The 14,673-nt window shown below is 43.7% G+C and overlaps 1 protein-coding gene across 2 annotated transcripts; it reads right to left on the bottom strand.

Annotated features, from left to right (window-relative positions):
• Positions 1-60: 60 nt before the first annotated feature.
• dmgdh (dimethylglycine dehydrogenase) lies at positions 61-14,402 on the bottom strand. 2 transcript variants are annotated; one of them, XM_069164797.1, is made up of 16 exons: positions 14,170-14,402; positions 13,645-13,813; positions 11,524-11,622; positions 11,150-11,314; positions 10,788-10,992; positions 6,396-6,644; positions 6,095-6,293; positions 5,744-5,913; positions 5,494-5,647; positions 3,939-4,104; positions 3,731-3,861; positions 1,656-1,873; positions 1,408-1,565; positions 1,195-1,254; positions 977-1,111; positions 61-823 (listed from the first exon to the last, which is right to left on the bottom strand). In XM_069164797.1, the coding sequence occupies exons 1-16, from the start codon at positions 14,289-14,291 to the stop codon at positions 611-613; spliced, it is 2,613 nt and encodes an 870-aa protein (XP_069020898.1). In that variant the 5' UTR covers positions 14,292-14,402; the 3' UTR covers positions 61-610. The 2 variants fall into 2 exon arrangements, with proteins under 2 accessions (XP_069020898.1, XP_069020907.1); XM_069164806.1 differs by lacking the exons at positions 11,524-11,622; positions 13,645-13,813; positions 14,170-14,402 and having other exon boundaries at positions 10,788-10,967; positions 11,150-11,458.
• Positions 14,403-14,673: the final 271 nt, after the last annotated feature.

Genomic DNA, 14,673 nt, shown 5'->3' with positions numbered 1-14,673 from the left:
GGTTGTACTATTGTTACTGTATATATCATATTATTCTATAAATGCTGAGTGAGCGAGGAAGACAGGGAGACCAGTGCTTTAATTATCAGGTATTATTGTGCACCAATTTAATTACATGAGTAAAAAACAGATTTACAAAAAGTCTTTGTACATGTTTGTTTCTTCTGGTTGTTGTATTTCTATCATCTGTTCCAGTTGTCACGGTAACAAACTGCTCTCATCACTATGGAAACTGCAGCAGCATAATTTTTCTACTAAACTCAAAAAGCAGGCTTCATTTAACACCTTTTCATCCTTCAATTATTCTTAAAAAGTAAACAGCTGACCTGTAAACCTTCAACATCCCTTCATGGAATTACAACCAATTAATTAGTGTTCCATCACTAAGACTGTGTGGTGTCATCATCATCATCATCATCACATTAAACTGTTGATGTTCAGAAACACATTCAATGACCCGTTTCCTCCTCAGACAGGAGGAAGTTAGTTTCCCTCTAAACTGTCCTCTGATCTGCAGAAACAGTTCATGGACCACATGATTTTTTTTGTTATCATTCAGGAGGATTGTTCTTCATCAGTTGCTAACAGCTGGATCCAGGACCGTCTCCGTTTATGCTTTGCTCTTGGCCTTCTTCTGCAGCCGGGTCCGTGTCGGCTCCGTGAGGACCAGCGGCTCCTGGATGACCATGGCCGGGTACTTCCTCCCCAGAAGCTCCACCTCCACCTTCTGGCCCACAGAGCACAGATCCACAGGCAGGTAGGCGAAGGCCAGGCTCTGCTGGCTGCTGTAGCTGTAGGCTCCGGACGTTGTGTTACCAACCACCTGAGGAAGAGGAAGAGGAGGAGGGAGAGGGGAAAGAAGAGGGCGAGGGAGACGGGGAAGAGGAGGGAGAGGGAGAAGGAGCTGGACTGAGTGAGAACCACCACAGAAGACCTGAATTAACAGGATGTGATGTCATGACGTTCCTCTGCTGACCTTCCCGTTGTGCCACACCGTCTCGTTTCCTTCGGGGTCGATGTCGTCCGTATCCATGGTAATGTAGGACAGCCTCCTCTTCAGGCCCTGAGCTTTGATCTGCTGGAGAGCTGCTTTACCGATGAAGTCAGCAGGCTGGTGGACACAAACAGGGTTCAGGTTGGCTGGAGAAGAAATGCATCATGGGAACTTAATTATAACGAATGGAACACGGTTACCTTGTTCAGTTTAATGAAATAATCCAATCCGGCCTCTAGAGGATTCGTATCACAGTTCATCTGGAAACATGGACAACACGACAATTAAGACTCACAACCTGCACCGAGGATAGAGGACGGGTGTGTGTGTGTGTGTTTATATGCATGTATTATATACATATATATATATATATATATGTATATATGCGTGTGTGTGTGTATATGTGTGTGTACCTCAGCCCCCCAGCCTCTGAAGCCCTTCTCCAGTCGGAGGGAGGACATGGCGTAGGTTCCGAAGTTGTCAATGCCCTCCTCTTTTCCTGCCTCCATCAGGGCCTGGTACACGGCAGCCATGTTGTTCTGGTCGATGTACAGCTCCCAGCCCAGCTCACCTGCATGAATACATCAATATCAATGAATACTTAGAAGAAAACAGTAGACTAACGAAGGACTTCAACAACCAACCCCACGCTGTTCCTCACCGGTGTAGGAGATCCTGATGGCTCGGACCGGGACGCCGGCCAGCTGGATGGACTTGCACTGTAGAAACCTGAAGCCGCCGTCACTCATGTCCTCGTCTGTCAGCTTCTGGAGAACTTTACGGGAGTTTGGTCCCGCAATACCCAGCACGCCCATGTCTTCTGTCACGTTGCTGATGTCCACGTCATATCCTCCATCGGCTGCTTCTGCTTCTATCCACCTGAGAGATTTTAATATTGGAGAGCATATTGTACATTCGTTCATGTCAGGTGATCTGATTAATACCTGATACTGAAGGCTCTGCGCTGTCTCAGCCACGAGGCTCCAGGCTGAATGTGACCACTAGAGGTCGCTACAGAGCATTCACCCCGCACTTCCTCTCACCAGATGGTCAAGTTAGTTACAGAGGAGGAATGAGATGAATGATTTAATGTGCTGCGTCCTGATTGGAGCAGATGGAGGGGCGTCGTGTTCACAGCTGCAGAGAGGTTTTAGGTTTCTGCAGAATAAAACGGACTGAGACTTTGATTCTGCTCAGCGTGACACTCAGCTCCGGTCCGAGTGTGTGCCTGAAGATCAGTCTTATCTGATCACATCATGAGCTCTGAGCAACACGCATCAATACTCTGCATGTGTGTGCAGCTTTCAGCATGTAGCACTGATTCATTTCTGCTGAGCTGCATTAAAGGTGCCCTTCAATGCCCTTTAAGAACTCCATTCATATGAAGTGGCACACTTCAATCTACAATTAAAAGTGTTGCAGAAATTGTTTATAAACTTCTAATTACAGTTGTCATGTTTCTAATTACGGTTTTCATGTGTGTATTGTTTGTGCTGGATATAATTGTATGTACATTACGTAACAGTGGGTGTGTAACAGTTTGAATATATTTTGTACATGTTAACTGGAGAGCAGCAAGTTTTCATGATATGAACATGAACTTTAATGTACTTTTAAGCACTTTAAATGTACTATAATGCACTTTTATGTACTTTAATGAATGGGACAATAAACTCCCTGATTCCTTTTTCAGGAGCCTGTAAAACAAAGCGTGATTCATTTCTCCATCGACACCAGTTGAATCATCAGTACAGAAGATGGACAGCTGTTTTAGTAAATATCCGTTTCCTCTGTAGAAAGTCTGAAGTTTAAGTCTTTCTACATAAAAATGTCCTCTCAGACAATAACTGCATTTTCAGTCAGAAACACCCAATCAGCGTTTTAGATGCAGAAACAGGCCCCGCTGATGACGGACAGAAGATAAAGAAAATGAAAACTGCAAGCAGTAATATGCGGGCCCTCGCACGCTGCACGTCGGGGATCCAGCAGGTCGGGGCCGCATAGTCCCGCTGGCAGTTAAAAAAAAAAATTCTCGATCTCGTTCCTTATTCTTATTAAAAAAAAAAAAAAAAAAAATCCCTTTTTTTTTTGGCAGCTTTAGCACTTTCAAAAACTCAGGAATTATAATGAGTTGGTGCCTGACGCATGTGCAAAGTTTCCTGAAGTTTGAAGCAGCGTTTGGCCTTAAACATCAACTTCCTGTGTCACAGCGAAACATCAAACTTAGCCGCATCGCCCTGGCTATACTATATTAAAAAATTAATTTTGGGTCACTTTTTGGACAACATGCTATAGTATGACTTGAAGAACAATCGGGCTTTCGCACCATCGGTGCTCGGGCCTTAACTATGATGTTGGCTTTTGTTCGCACTGCTGGTAAATTTCTTCCTGCTCTGATTTTCACCTCCGACTACAGCTGGGTATCCTGCAAACATTGTCGAGGCTGGTACAGATTCCTTGACAATAATGGTTCCTATACAGTACTTTTATAACACCAAGTCTGTCCCTCTAACTGGATTTGTCTCCATAGCAACTGAGGCTCATGGGTTCTGTCGTATTTAGAGCCGTACAATGACTCTAAACCGGCAGCCATAAAGCAGACGCAAGAGCGAAAATCCTAAATTATGAAAGAACAAAGATGCAGTTTTTCCTGCTAAGCTAATTTAGCTGCTGCTAGCCTGATCAGCTGTCCTGTGGTTGTGGTTGTGTTTGTGTAAACAGTGTGCCGTGTCTCACCTGAGGTCGTGGAGCTCCGACCCCGAGCCTGTGAGGAGCAGGAACTCTCCTGCTGCCAGCTGGGTAATGGTGACTTCGGCGTACACTCTCCCAGTGGGGGTCAACATGTGGCTGATGTTAGTCTGGCCCACCTGAAAACACACAGGTCAAAGGTCACTGCTGCAGCAGCTCAGCAGGTCACTCCGATGATGAAGGCATGCGGTTCTACCTTCGGCATGTTGTTGGCAAACAGGCGGTCCAGCAGCTTGTGCGAGTCCTTCCCCTTCACAATAAACTTCCCGAAGGGTGTCAGGTCGATCACACCCACCTTCTCCATTACCAGCCGGCACTCTCGGCCGACCGGTCCGAACCAGTTGGTGCGTCGGAAACTGGGCCTGAACACAGCACACAATAAACCTCTCTATATTCCTCAGTCCGTTATTTTAACCACTTTTCTTCCAGAACTTGTTTTACTGCTATGTTTTATTGGGTTCTCTGTAAAATGGTTTCATGTGTTCAGTTATATTTAAAGAGTAAAATCACCAGGCTGCATTGTCCCAGAACCCAATTACACAATTATATAAAGCCAGTACATAAAAGTTATACGCCACCTAAAAAAATATCAATACTCAGCCTTATAACAGTAAAACTACAGGATGGTTGAGGGTCACCAACTATCAGAATTATCAAAAAGAAACATTTTAAAACCTAAATAAATATAGGAGTCCAGTTCAGAATGAGGAGTTATTACACTCGGAGCAAACATGGATGTTTGTACCAAATATTATGGCAATAAATCTAAAGGTTTTCAAGTTATTTTCGTCAAAACAACAAACGTGAACCTCATGGTGGTTGGTCGAAGGTCAGGGGTCACCACAGTCAGTGAGATTAATCTTCTGAAAACCATGAATGTCTACAAAACAAGTCCAGATAATACCTGTTGAGATATTTTAGTGCGGATCAAAGAGGACAACCAACTAACCAACAATGCAGCTCTTGAGCCGGAAAATACGTCAAGTCAACAAACTGCAGGTTGTGACTCCAGCTTTTGTATTGGTAGAAACTAAAACCTCACAGATAAGAGACAAGCACGCAGACCAACTGGATATGACCCCTATCGGTCTGTCCCGAGTCCAAATGTTGTGGATTATCTGAAGACATCAGAGATTGTGTGGCTATTAAAGAGCCTCAGATGCTACATGGACGTCTGCATGTGTTGCTGAACGCTCGCAGCTGTCCTGGTCCTTCAACATGTGAATGGTTCTGTTGTGCTGCTGCTGCCTGGAGTTAGAGGGCCTGCTGGATGATGGATGGGGAGCTCTGTTACCTCCCATCCTCACCCAGAGCATAACGTCCTGACACATCTATTGTGACTAACATGCTCACCAGGCAGCGCTTGCTGTCTGCACACAAAAATCATTGTTATGTGTATGTTGTATGTACATTCAGGGAGGAGACGGTTGTTCTGCGGATCTGCCGACTCGTGCATCATCTATATTCTCCTACGTTGACCACAGCGATGACCGGCTAGAGGAAGAACAGGAAGAGGATGTGGAGTACGAGTGTGCGACTCCTGCTGCAGCAGTTCAACTTAAAGAGGTTACAAAAACAAAGCTAAAGAACATTTTGTTCAAATGAGCGTTATGGTGCGACTCCAGCGTGGTTATTGTAGGAATCTCAACAATCTAAAAACAAAGCTAAAGAACATTTTGTTATGGTACGACTCCACCGTGATTACTGCAGAGATCTCAACAATCAGTTAGAGGTTTATGAGGAGGGCGTACTTGTATCCCGTGTCGTCTCCAGGTTTGTAGAACCAGTGAGGTTGTTCCCAGCCGGCGTGGAAGCCCATCGATGCTTTCTCCTTCAGCAGCTCATACACTCCGCTGGTGCGGCAGGTCGGCCTGCCAGCAAAACGCTCCTCCTTCGGGTAACCGACTGGAGGGACGACCCGAAGAGGACCGTTAGTGACAGTACAATAAAAAAAGATCAATAAATACTGGAAACGGAGCAGTCGTCTGATGGTCTTCTTACCCACGTTGTTGAAGCCGTAGGATTCACGAGCTTTGGCACACATGAAGGGAACGTCGCTCCACTTGCTGTAGCGGTTTGGGTCGCATTCAATCAGGTCATAGGGAGGCTCCCCGGTTCTGATCCAGTCACTCAGGAACTTACCGATACCGCCGGCATGGATGATGCCATACCTGAACATATGGAGTCAAAGCTTTGAGCTTTAGGAGTCTTTAAGTTTAATGGAACTTAAAAACACCTCCATCATCATCATCATCATCATCATCATATCACCCAACTCCCTCTCCACATCGATGGGACATCACACGCGTGTTCAGTATTTCTCCCTGAAGAGTTGAAAGACTTAAAACAAACCCAAAGCCGATGGCGGTCCAGTAGTTGCGGACTCCCTGGTGCGGTCCAACCATGGGCAGCAGGTCAGGGGTGTACGTGATTGGTCCAGACACGATGTTGATGATGTCAGCTGTCTTCAGCACCGGAATCATCTCCATGGCCATCTCCACATGCTCCATGATCCGGTCCAGGTCTGACTCAAACAGCTCCTTCCCAAAACCTGCAGCAGACACATAGGAAGCAGGAAGGGAATAATTGAACCCTCAAAACTCCTGAGGTATAAAACATGGGACGGCACACGGAGCGTCCACGGCAGACAGACCTGGCGGGACTCCGTCTCTGACCCACGAGTCCTGTAGCACCATCTTCTCCATCTTCTCATACGGGCCGAACAGCAGGCCGTCTCTCTCCTGACGGAGGTAGTAGGAGGACTCCAGGTCCCTGATGACCGCCAGCTCCTTCTTTAGAGCCTTCACCTCCGGTACCGTCGCCGTGACAACGTACTGGTGATGCACTGGGATGGTGGGGTGTTCGAACCCGATCATGTTTCCCACCTCCCGGGCCCAGAAACCTGCAGACCAACAGGGATGCTGTCAAATCAGCTGAAAGACATCGTTCTGCTTCTCTTTTCAAGAGAATACATCCTTTTAAAACCTGTGATGCTAACGTGTTCACAGCGACACGTAAAATTAGACGCGAGTTTTTCATGTTGTAGCTTCAAACATACAGTACAAGTTCAGCAGCTGAGGGTCCAATGAGAAGACGGATACCACTCTAATATCTGTCTACTCGGTATAAAGCTGGAGCCAAGAGATAGTTATCTTAGCATAAAGACTGTAAACAGAGGGAAACTAATAGAAAAATTATATATTTATCTTTATTTAATCTGCACAACAACCAAAGTGTAAAAATAAAAGTCGCAGTGGTGATTAAACAGATGAGAAACTGTCCGTTTTTTTGTTACATTTGGTCAAAGCCAGGCTAACAGTTTCCCTCTATTTACAGTCTTTATGCTAAGCTAAGATAACATCTCCAGACTGTAGCTTAAAATGTACCCAACAAAAGAGAGTGGTATAGATTTTCTTCACCAAGAAAGTGAATTTACCAAAATAACAAACTATTCATTGAAGGCTGTTTTATGGAAACTTGTCAAACTGTTTACAGAGTTTGAAGTGTGTTCTCTGTTTTACTGGGCTGTAATGTGGGATTCATCTCTCCTGCTGGACAAATAAAAGTCTAATGAAAGAATCTGTTTGTAAGTCAGAAGTCACACCTCCTGTTTTAGATAAAACCAGGAATAAATAAGAGAATGAACGCCTTATGCACCGTCTGTGATTTTAAATGTGATCTCTCAGATCAACAAACAGAAATAAGAACAGACACATCCAAACAAGCAGCGACAGAAATAGACACCCAGCAAGACAAACAAACAATGTGGGCAAGTACGAAAATAAGACTTATTTAACGTCGACCGCAGGGAACTATTCTATGATCCACGCCTCAAATACTTGCTCCATAAACATGCAATGCAGATAAACTGCAGTCAAATGTCTGGTTTAAGATGTTTAAAAGGTTTAACAGCATAAACTGCAGAATGGTTTGAAGTTGTCTGTATTTTACAGTCTTTGTACCTTCAGGGTTTAAACTGTTAGAAACACTGTTAAATCGTACATTTCCAAAATACACCTGACTGGAAGCAGCAGTTTCCCCCCGGGACTACACATGTACATTATGTAACATCAGCATGATGTAACAACAACTCATGTTGTTGGAGCCTGCAGTAACCTGACGGGATCAGACCGAAGTCACCTGACGATCTCCTCCAAAGTGTCTGATGTGCGGGTTCACCTGAAGCAGAGCGTCACCTTCAGCTGTTTAGTACGAAAATAAGACTTATTTAACGTCGACCGCAGGGAACTATTCTATGAGCCACGCCTCAAATACTTGCTGCATAAACATGCAATGCAGATAAACTGCAGTCAAATGTCTGGTTTAAGATGTTTAAAATGTTTAAAAGGTTTAACAGCATAAACTGCAGAATGGTTTGAAGTTGTCTGTATTTTACAGTCTTTGTACCTTCAGCTGAAAACAAACAGGTGGAGAAGGTTTTGATGTCCAGAACATCTGCTGTGACTGAGTATGAGGATAAAACCAGCTGCTGATATCTGCAGCAGGGCTGCAAGAGGCTCATTAACATGAACAGAGATCTATATGTATTTATATTCTTTAAGTGCTCTACTGGTGAACTTTATCCCTTTATGAAGGGGTGGGGGGGCAGTTTATGTAAGAACTGCAGCCTGAACACAGGTCCGATTCACTGGGTCACCCAGTTAAAGGTGATGAATGGAGTCAACAAGCTGACCTGAATAAACCTCAGGACAGAGCTGCGTCCACATCAGACACACACACACACACCGTCTCTCTGTTCATCACACACACACACACACACACACACACACACACACACACACACACACACCGTCTCTCAGTTCATCAGACACACTCTGTCGCTCTGTTCAAGGATCTAAACTTTCTATGATCAGGTTAAAGGATCATTTTCAACATTTATGATACTTTAGTCCGAGGGGTACTTCCACAGTTATCTGGAATATGTGGAGTGGAGAGTATCAGTCTAAAAGGAAATTATATTATACTGAGTCAGCTGAGATTCCTGAACAACATATGTTTACTCAAAGTAAACACTCAGTGAACCTCTGATATTCAAAACAGAGCAACGAATGCAAACTAGACCAAATCTACACTGTAAAAGTTTACTGTGACATTTTAGAACTGGGGAAAGGGATCCTACAGGATCACATACCAGGGACCATGACCTTTGACTTCATTTAGGCTCACATGGATCACATGGGGGTGGTTGCAGCTTGTGTTCAGAGTTCAGCAGTGAACTGAATAACCTGGATGTGGGGGAGGTTACGGTTGTGGATGAGGTTCCGTGGAGGTGCCAGAGACTTGGAGAGATAAAGTGCAGATAAAAACCCAGAAGGAGGACAGAAAACTCTAGTTGGTGTTATGCCAGATCATCAGAACCGGCGCTTGTGGGTTTCCAACAGAAATGTGAGCACAATGCTTTAAAAACAGACTGCTGTTGTTTCATGGAGTTGTTTTCTGTCTATCTGTGTTTAAGGATGAAACTGAAAACCAGCTGCTCTCCGTTGGGGTTACTGCAGCCCATAATACAGCCAGTCTGTTGTCAGGCTGAAAACCACAAAATAATCCACATAGAAAAGAGAAAAATAGAAAAGAACCATCAATCAGGACAAAGTTCTCCACTTCTCCAGCATGTCAGGAGTAGAAATAAAGACTCCACCATGTCAGGAGTAGAAAGTGAAGTATTAACGACAGGAATGTGTGCCAACACACAGCCAGGTGTGACATTTCTACTGAAGATGAACCGTCCGGCTGAACTCCTGCAGGAGCATCGGCACAGTCACAGAGCTACGAGCTTCGGTCAGGAGGTGTACATATGTTGCTGCCTCTGATTGGATGAAACATGAAATGCTGACCTGTTTGGATTGGCTGAGGGACACAGTGGAGGCAAACAGCCAGCAGCGCAGCAACCTTACTGGCTCCAACCGGAGCACAGAATGTGCAAATTCAGGGAGGAAAAATGGAGCGAAATGAGGTGACTGCAGCTGGAGAAGATTTGTTCTGCTGCAGCATCTCCATCATGGTTCCAGCTCCGTGCGCGAGGAAACACGGGAACATGTTAATGGACAAAGTTACCGTCAGTGCACATTTTTAATCTGTCATACCTTCAAAAGTTTTGGGGGGTTTAACTGCAGCCTTAACCTGACTGTTAATGCAGAAACAGAATTAATAAGAAGAATCCATTACCCACATACTGCTGCACGATGTGTTACGCAACATCGTCCAAAGATTCAGGGAAGAAACCGAAGCAGATTCCTGAACTTCTGCCAGATAAACAAGCAGCAGCAGCAGTAGCGACAGCAGCAGCAGGGATGAAAGAAGTCAGTGCCAACAAAATCCCCCCAGAACTGGTCTGACCCAGTTCAAGCCAAACGCTCTCCTCCCTGTACTCTGCAGGCTGCGGTCGCTGTGGTCAAAGGTCTGCTGTTCCCAGATAACATGTCTCCTTCTCTGCACCGGACTGGAAATCTAAAATCGACTTTTTCCACCAACGTTTCAGATATTTTACAGCATTCAGTACGTTTTTCTACATGTGATGAGTGGTCCCAACCTGTCCTAACTGTGATAAAAGAAAATTTCATGAAAAACTATTATATTCATCGTTAACTTATTTTATCATCGTTACGAACTGCTTTGCTTTAGAAAGAGCAACTTCTTTTTAAAATGGTCAACAGATTTCCAGCAGCACGACTCAAAAGTAGTTTTTATTCTTTGTCAAAATCTTTGTGAATTAAAACTTCCCTTCAGATGAAGGAAGGGCCTTATTTGGTCATAACATAATATCATAAAAAAAATAAAAACCTCAATTTCAAAGAATTTACATGGATGGATTGCAAAGTTTAAGTAGTTCAACACATCATATAAATGATTGATATCTGAAAAACATTAAAAAAACAAAAAAACACTGATGCACAAACGTCTAAACCCTGCTTGTAGCTGAAATTTGGACCAAAGATCCAGTTATCTCTGGTTTCAGAGTAAAAGATGCTGTGTTTACGATGTTTCAGAGTGAATGAATGTAGAATAGAAACGTTAAACAACCAACCTGCGGTGTTGACGATGCGGTTAGCGCGGATCGTGCCGTGAGGAGTCTGGACGTCCCACCTGCCGTCGGAGATTTGGCTGAGGCTGGTGACCGGGGCTGTGTTGTAGATCTGGGCTCCGTACATCCGAGCTCCAGCAGCCAGAGCCATGGTCAGGGAGTAGGGGTCGATGTGTCCGTCTCCTGGGGTGTAAAGACCAGCCAGCACCTTAAATCATACACAAAACTTCACTTAACAACAAACTCAAACAGGTCTATCTATCTTCATAAGCTGTCTCTGGTGCATTATTAATATAAAGACTAGAAATCAATATGAGTTGACCAGACTAACACACTGTCTGATCAGTGCAGTGTTCCATACACACCTTGTCTATGTTGACCAGAGGGAACAGCTCGAGGACTTGTTCCGGTCCGATCATGGACTGATTCGTCACGTGCCAGTGGGTCCGGGTCATCTGGTACCTCATCTCGTCCACTCGGGCCGCCGTTGATGCGATGCGGACGCTGCCGGGCTGGTGAAAGCCCAACGCCTGCAGACATACATCATACAGTCAACACACCTGGTGTACCTGGAGATATGAAGGAGGGGCCTCACCTGTCCAGTCTATGAAGGAGGGATCTCACCTGTCCATTCTACGAAGGAGGGACCTCACCTGTCCATTCTACGAAGGAGGGACCTCACCTGTCCATTCTACGAAGGAGGGGCCTCACCTGTCCAGTCTATGAGGGAGGACCTCACCTGTCCAGTCTCAGCCTCCAGAGTCTCGTACAGTTTGATGCTGTCATAGTGGACCTTCTTCAGGTTGATGCCTGGATGGTAATATGTTGTTAAACCAGCCTGAAATATACAAACACACAATCAGCCATGACAGGAAGTCACACTTCATGCATGAAGACTCAACTCTCACAGACCTAAAGCTGCACCAGCTGATGTTTTGGCCACTTGGGGGCACCGTAGTTGATGTTTCTTATCTAAACATCCTGTATCATTAATTTAAAATCATGTTTCAGGCCAAATGATGAATATAAACCCATTATTAACTCTTTTAGCTCTGCTTTTGCTATCCACCAACTTTTAATGGAAATATTTGGCTCCTGTGTTTATGATTTTGTTGCCAACTTTGTCTGTCTGCTGGGTACCACAGTGTCCGTTTAAAACAGAAACAATAAGCTAAAAGAGGCTAACATGCTCCTCAGAGCTGAGGAACTGCAGCATTAGGTGATAATCAGGAGTGTAGTACCATTTGTTTAAGTACCAGATGTGTAGGGTTAAGCTGTGACTCTTTTCTAAGGTTGTCTCACCGCTGCGGTCAGAATAGATAATAAAGAATATTTCCTTCACTTTAAACATTATAATTCTGCTATTTTTAACAGTTAATCTGGATTTAATTTTTAAATCTTAATTTTATGAATGTGTTGTCCTGTGTTTAAATGCATTTGTTCTCGTGCCTTTTATTTTTATTTTTTAATTACATTCTAACAAGTTTTGATGTTCCTTTATATTTTTTTTGGTGAAAAACTTAGTGAATGTAATTTTCTTGCAGTAAAACACTTTAAGCTGCATTTCTTGCCCCTAAACTGCTATATAAATAAAGTTTATTATGATTATTTTTAAATGAATTTACCTTCTTTAAACTGAGTATAACTTCTAAATGGATGATCCCTGTACATCCCATAGACATATATATATATGTATACACGACGTGTGAATAATACTATGGTACACCCTGCCTGTCACCCAGTGCATGCTGGGAGAGGCTCCAGATGAGGCGGGTACCTGAGGAGTAGAGTTTCCCTCTCATACTATTAATACATGTTTGACAGTCAAACATGTATTAATAGTATGAGAGTGTGTAAATGAATGAGGGGCAGCGGAGAAGAGTAAGTAGGTCATGACCTCAAGTGTCTTGAAAACTTATCTGAGAACAGCTGCTCTGGATGGAGACGACAGAAACACTGTAAACACCTTCGACAAGAGACACTATCGAGGAATAGCTCCTCCGTATTAAAGGTTTACAGAAGCTTTAACAGGAATATTGATCAGAGATCATTCATTAATAAATCTGTCGGATTAAATTAATTTTCCCATTTACAATAATCATATTGAAACAGTGTGAATCCATGTTTCACAACTGTTGAAAGATGAAAAATGTGGCTGAACTGGTCACTGAACAGATTAGCAGATCGATTTATGGAAAGTGATTTTTAAAACAAAAATGTCAAATATTTCTAATTTCCAGCCTCGAAATTCTGAACTTTTGCTTCTTTCGTTGTCTCACTGAGAGCTGCAGCCATCAGTAGAACACTCAGTCAAAAGGAAATTAACCAGATATCAAATATTTTTAAAATCAATTACAACCTGTTTAGTCAAATGAGAGGATTTCTTGTCATGACTGACAGAAAATTAAATAATTTTTAGGTTAGACGTGGTGAGAAATAACACGATTTAAGGACTCTGGGAGGTCATGATGGCTGTTAGTATGTTTTAATTCAGACATTTTATCAACCAAATTATTAAGAAATTAAATAAATAAAACTAATTAATGCTAAAAAGTAATCCATAGTTGCAGCCCGAATCTTATGTGATAGTAAACTGAATATATTTGAGGTTTATTTGGGGACTTTTGCATTGATAAAATCAATAAATTTCATCACATAACTTTGAACTTTAGTAACTTGAGATTTTCATTTTCATTAATCGATGAGATTAAAATCTGAAGTTTCACTTAAAATGAAGTTAATAATATGATTCAGAGCAACATGGAAACGTCCCTGTGTGTTCCTGTCCACCTTGATATTAATGAACCCTTCACACCAGCAGGTCTTCTCATATCAAACATCCAGACTCAGGTAGGCTTACAGCATGCCAGGTGGATCCAGCCGTCAGCTCAGACTTCTCCAGCAGCACCACGTCCTTCATGCCACCTTTGGCCAGGTGATAGGCCAGGCTGACCCCCACGCACCCCCCGCCGATGATGACGGTGTCTGCAGTGTCCTTCCACCGCTTCCCCAAAACCATGGAGGCATCGCTGGAGGGACAGAATAGAGATAACGGAAGAGGAATCATTACAGGAACATGTAACATCAGTTACTGAATCATTACAGGAAGATGTTACCTGGACAGGTGACCTGCAGAGGTCCAATCACAAAGAGCCACAGGTGATCATGTTGCCACACCTGCAGCTGACTTACTGAAGTCAGCATGTTGAGTGAATATAAGTGATCTGCATTGACTTTAAGTGTAACAGCTGGATATGAAGCTGCAGGTGTTTATTCCTGAATCGATCAGCTGTGCAGCACTTTATGATCACTCACGTGACTGACAGGTGTTTGATATGAAGTCTAACAACCACCTGGTAGTTCCTGAGTGAACCCGAAGTCTCACCTGTCCCCTGCTCGTCTTCTTGGGCTGCAGCTGATGGTCCTCACATGAAGCCCCGTCAATCCCCGACATGCCGACAGATCTCTGCGTAGCTGAGATCTGAGGAGGTTCAACATCCGAGTCATAACTGATATTAATAATTTTTTTTAAAAAACAACTACAACTCGCAGCAGAACCGGAACCAGCCCCCCCTCTCTCTGGACCCCTGGACTGTCCTGGTACAAATGTACCTCTTCTGCTCTGACAGCTTTAAACGCCCACAGGTCGAAGTCAGGAAGAAACTTCACCCGCTGCAGGGTTAACTATTAGTGCGCCGGGACTCTTGACTACAGGTCACAGAAACGGCAGTAACAACTTAATGAATTTACTGCGAGTAAAAAATAAATACATTAAAGACTTCAGAGCATCTTTACAGGTATTTGTTTTAAACCAAAGTAATGGACTATTTTGAGCTGATGATGGCGCCGTCCCAATGTTCCCATTTAAAAACTAAGCTGCTCTTTAACC

This window comes from Embiotoca jacksoni, unplaced genomic scaffold, assembly GCF_022577435.1.
Source record: "Embiotoca jacksoni isolate LCO1_2020_lvr unplaced genomic scaffold, fEmbJac1.0.p SCAF_10, whole genome shotgun sequence".
In the NCBI taxonomy this organism is placed as follows: Eukaryota; Metazoa; Chordata; class Actinopteri; family Embiotocidae; genus Embiotoca; species Embiotoca jacksoni.
The sequence above is the reverse complement of the archived record's forward strand: the minus strand, read 5'-3'. Positions and strand labels throughout refer to the sequence as shown.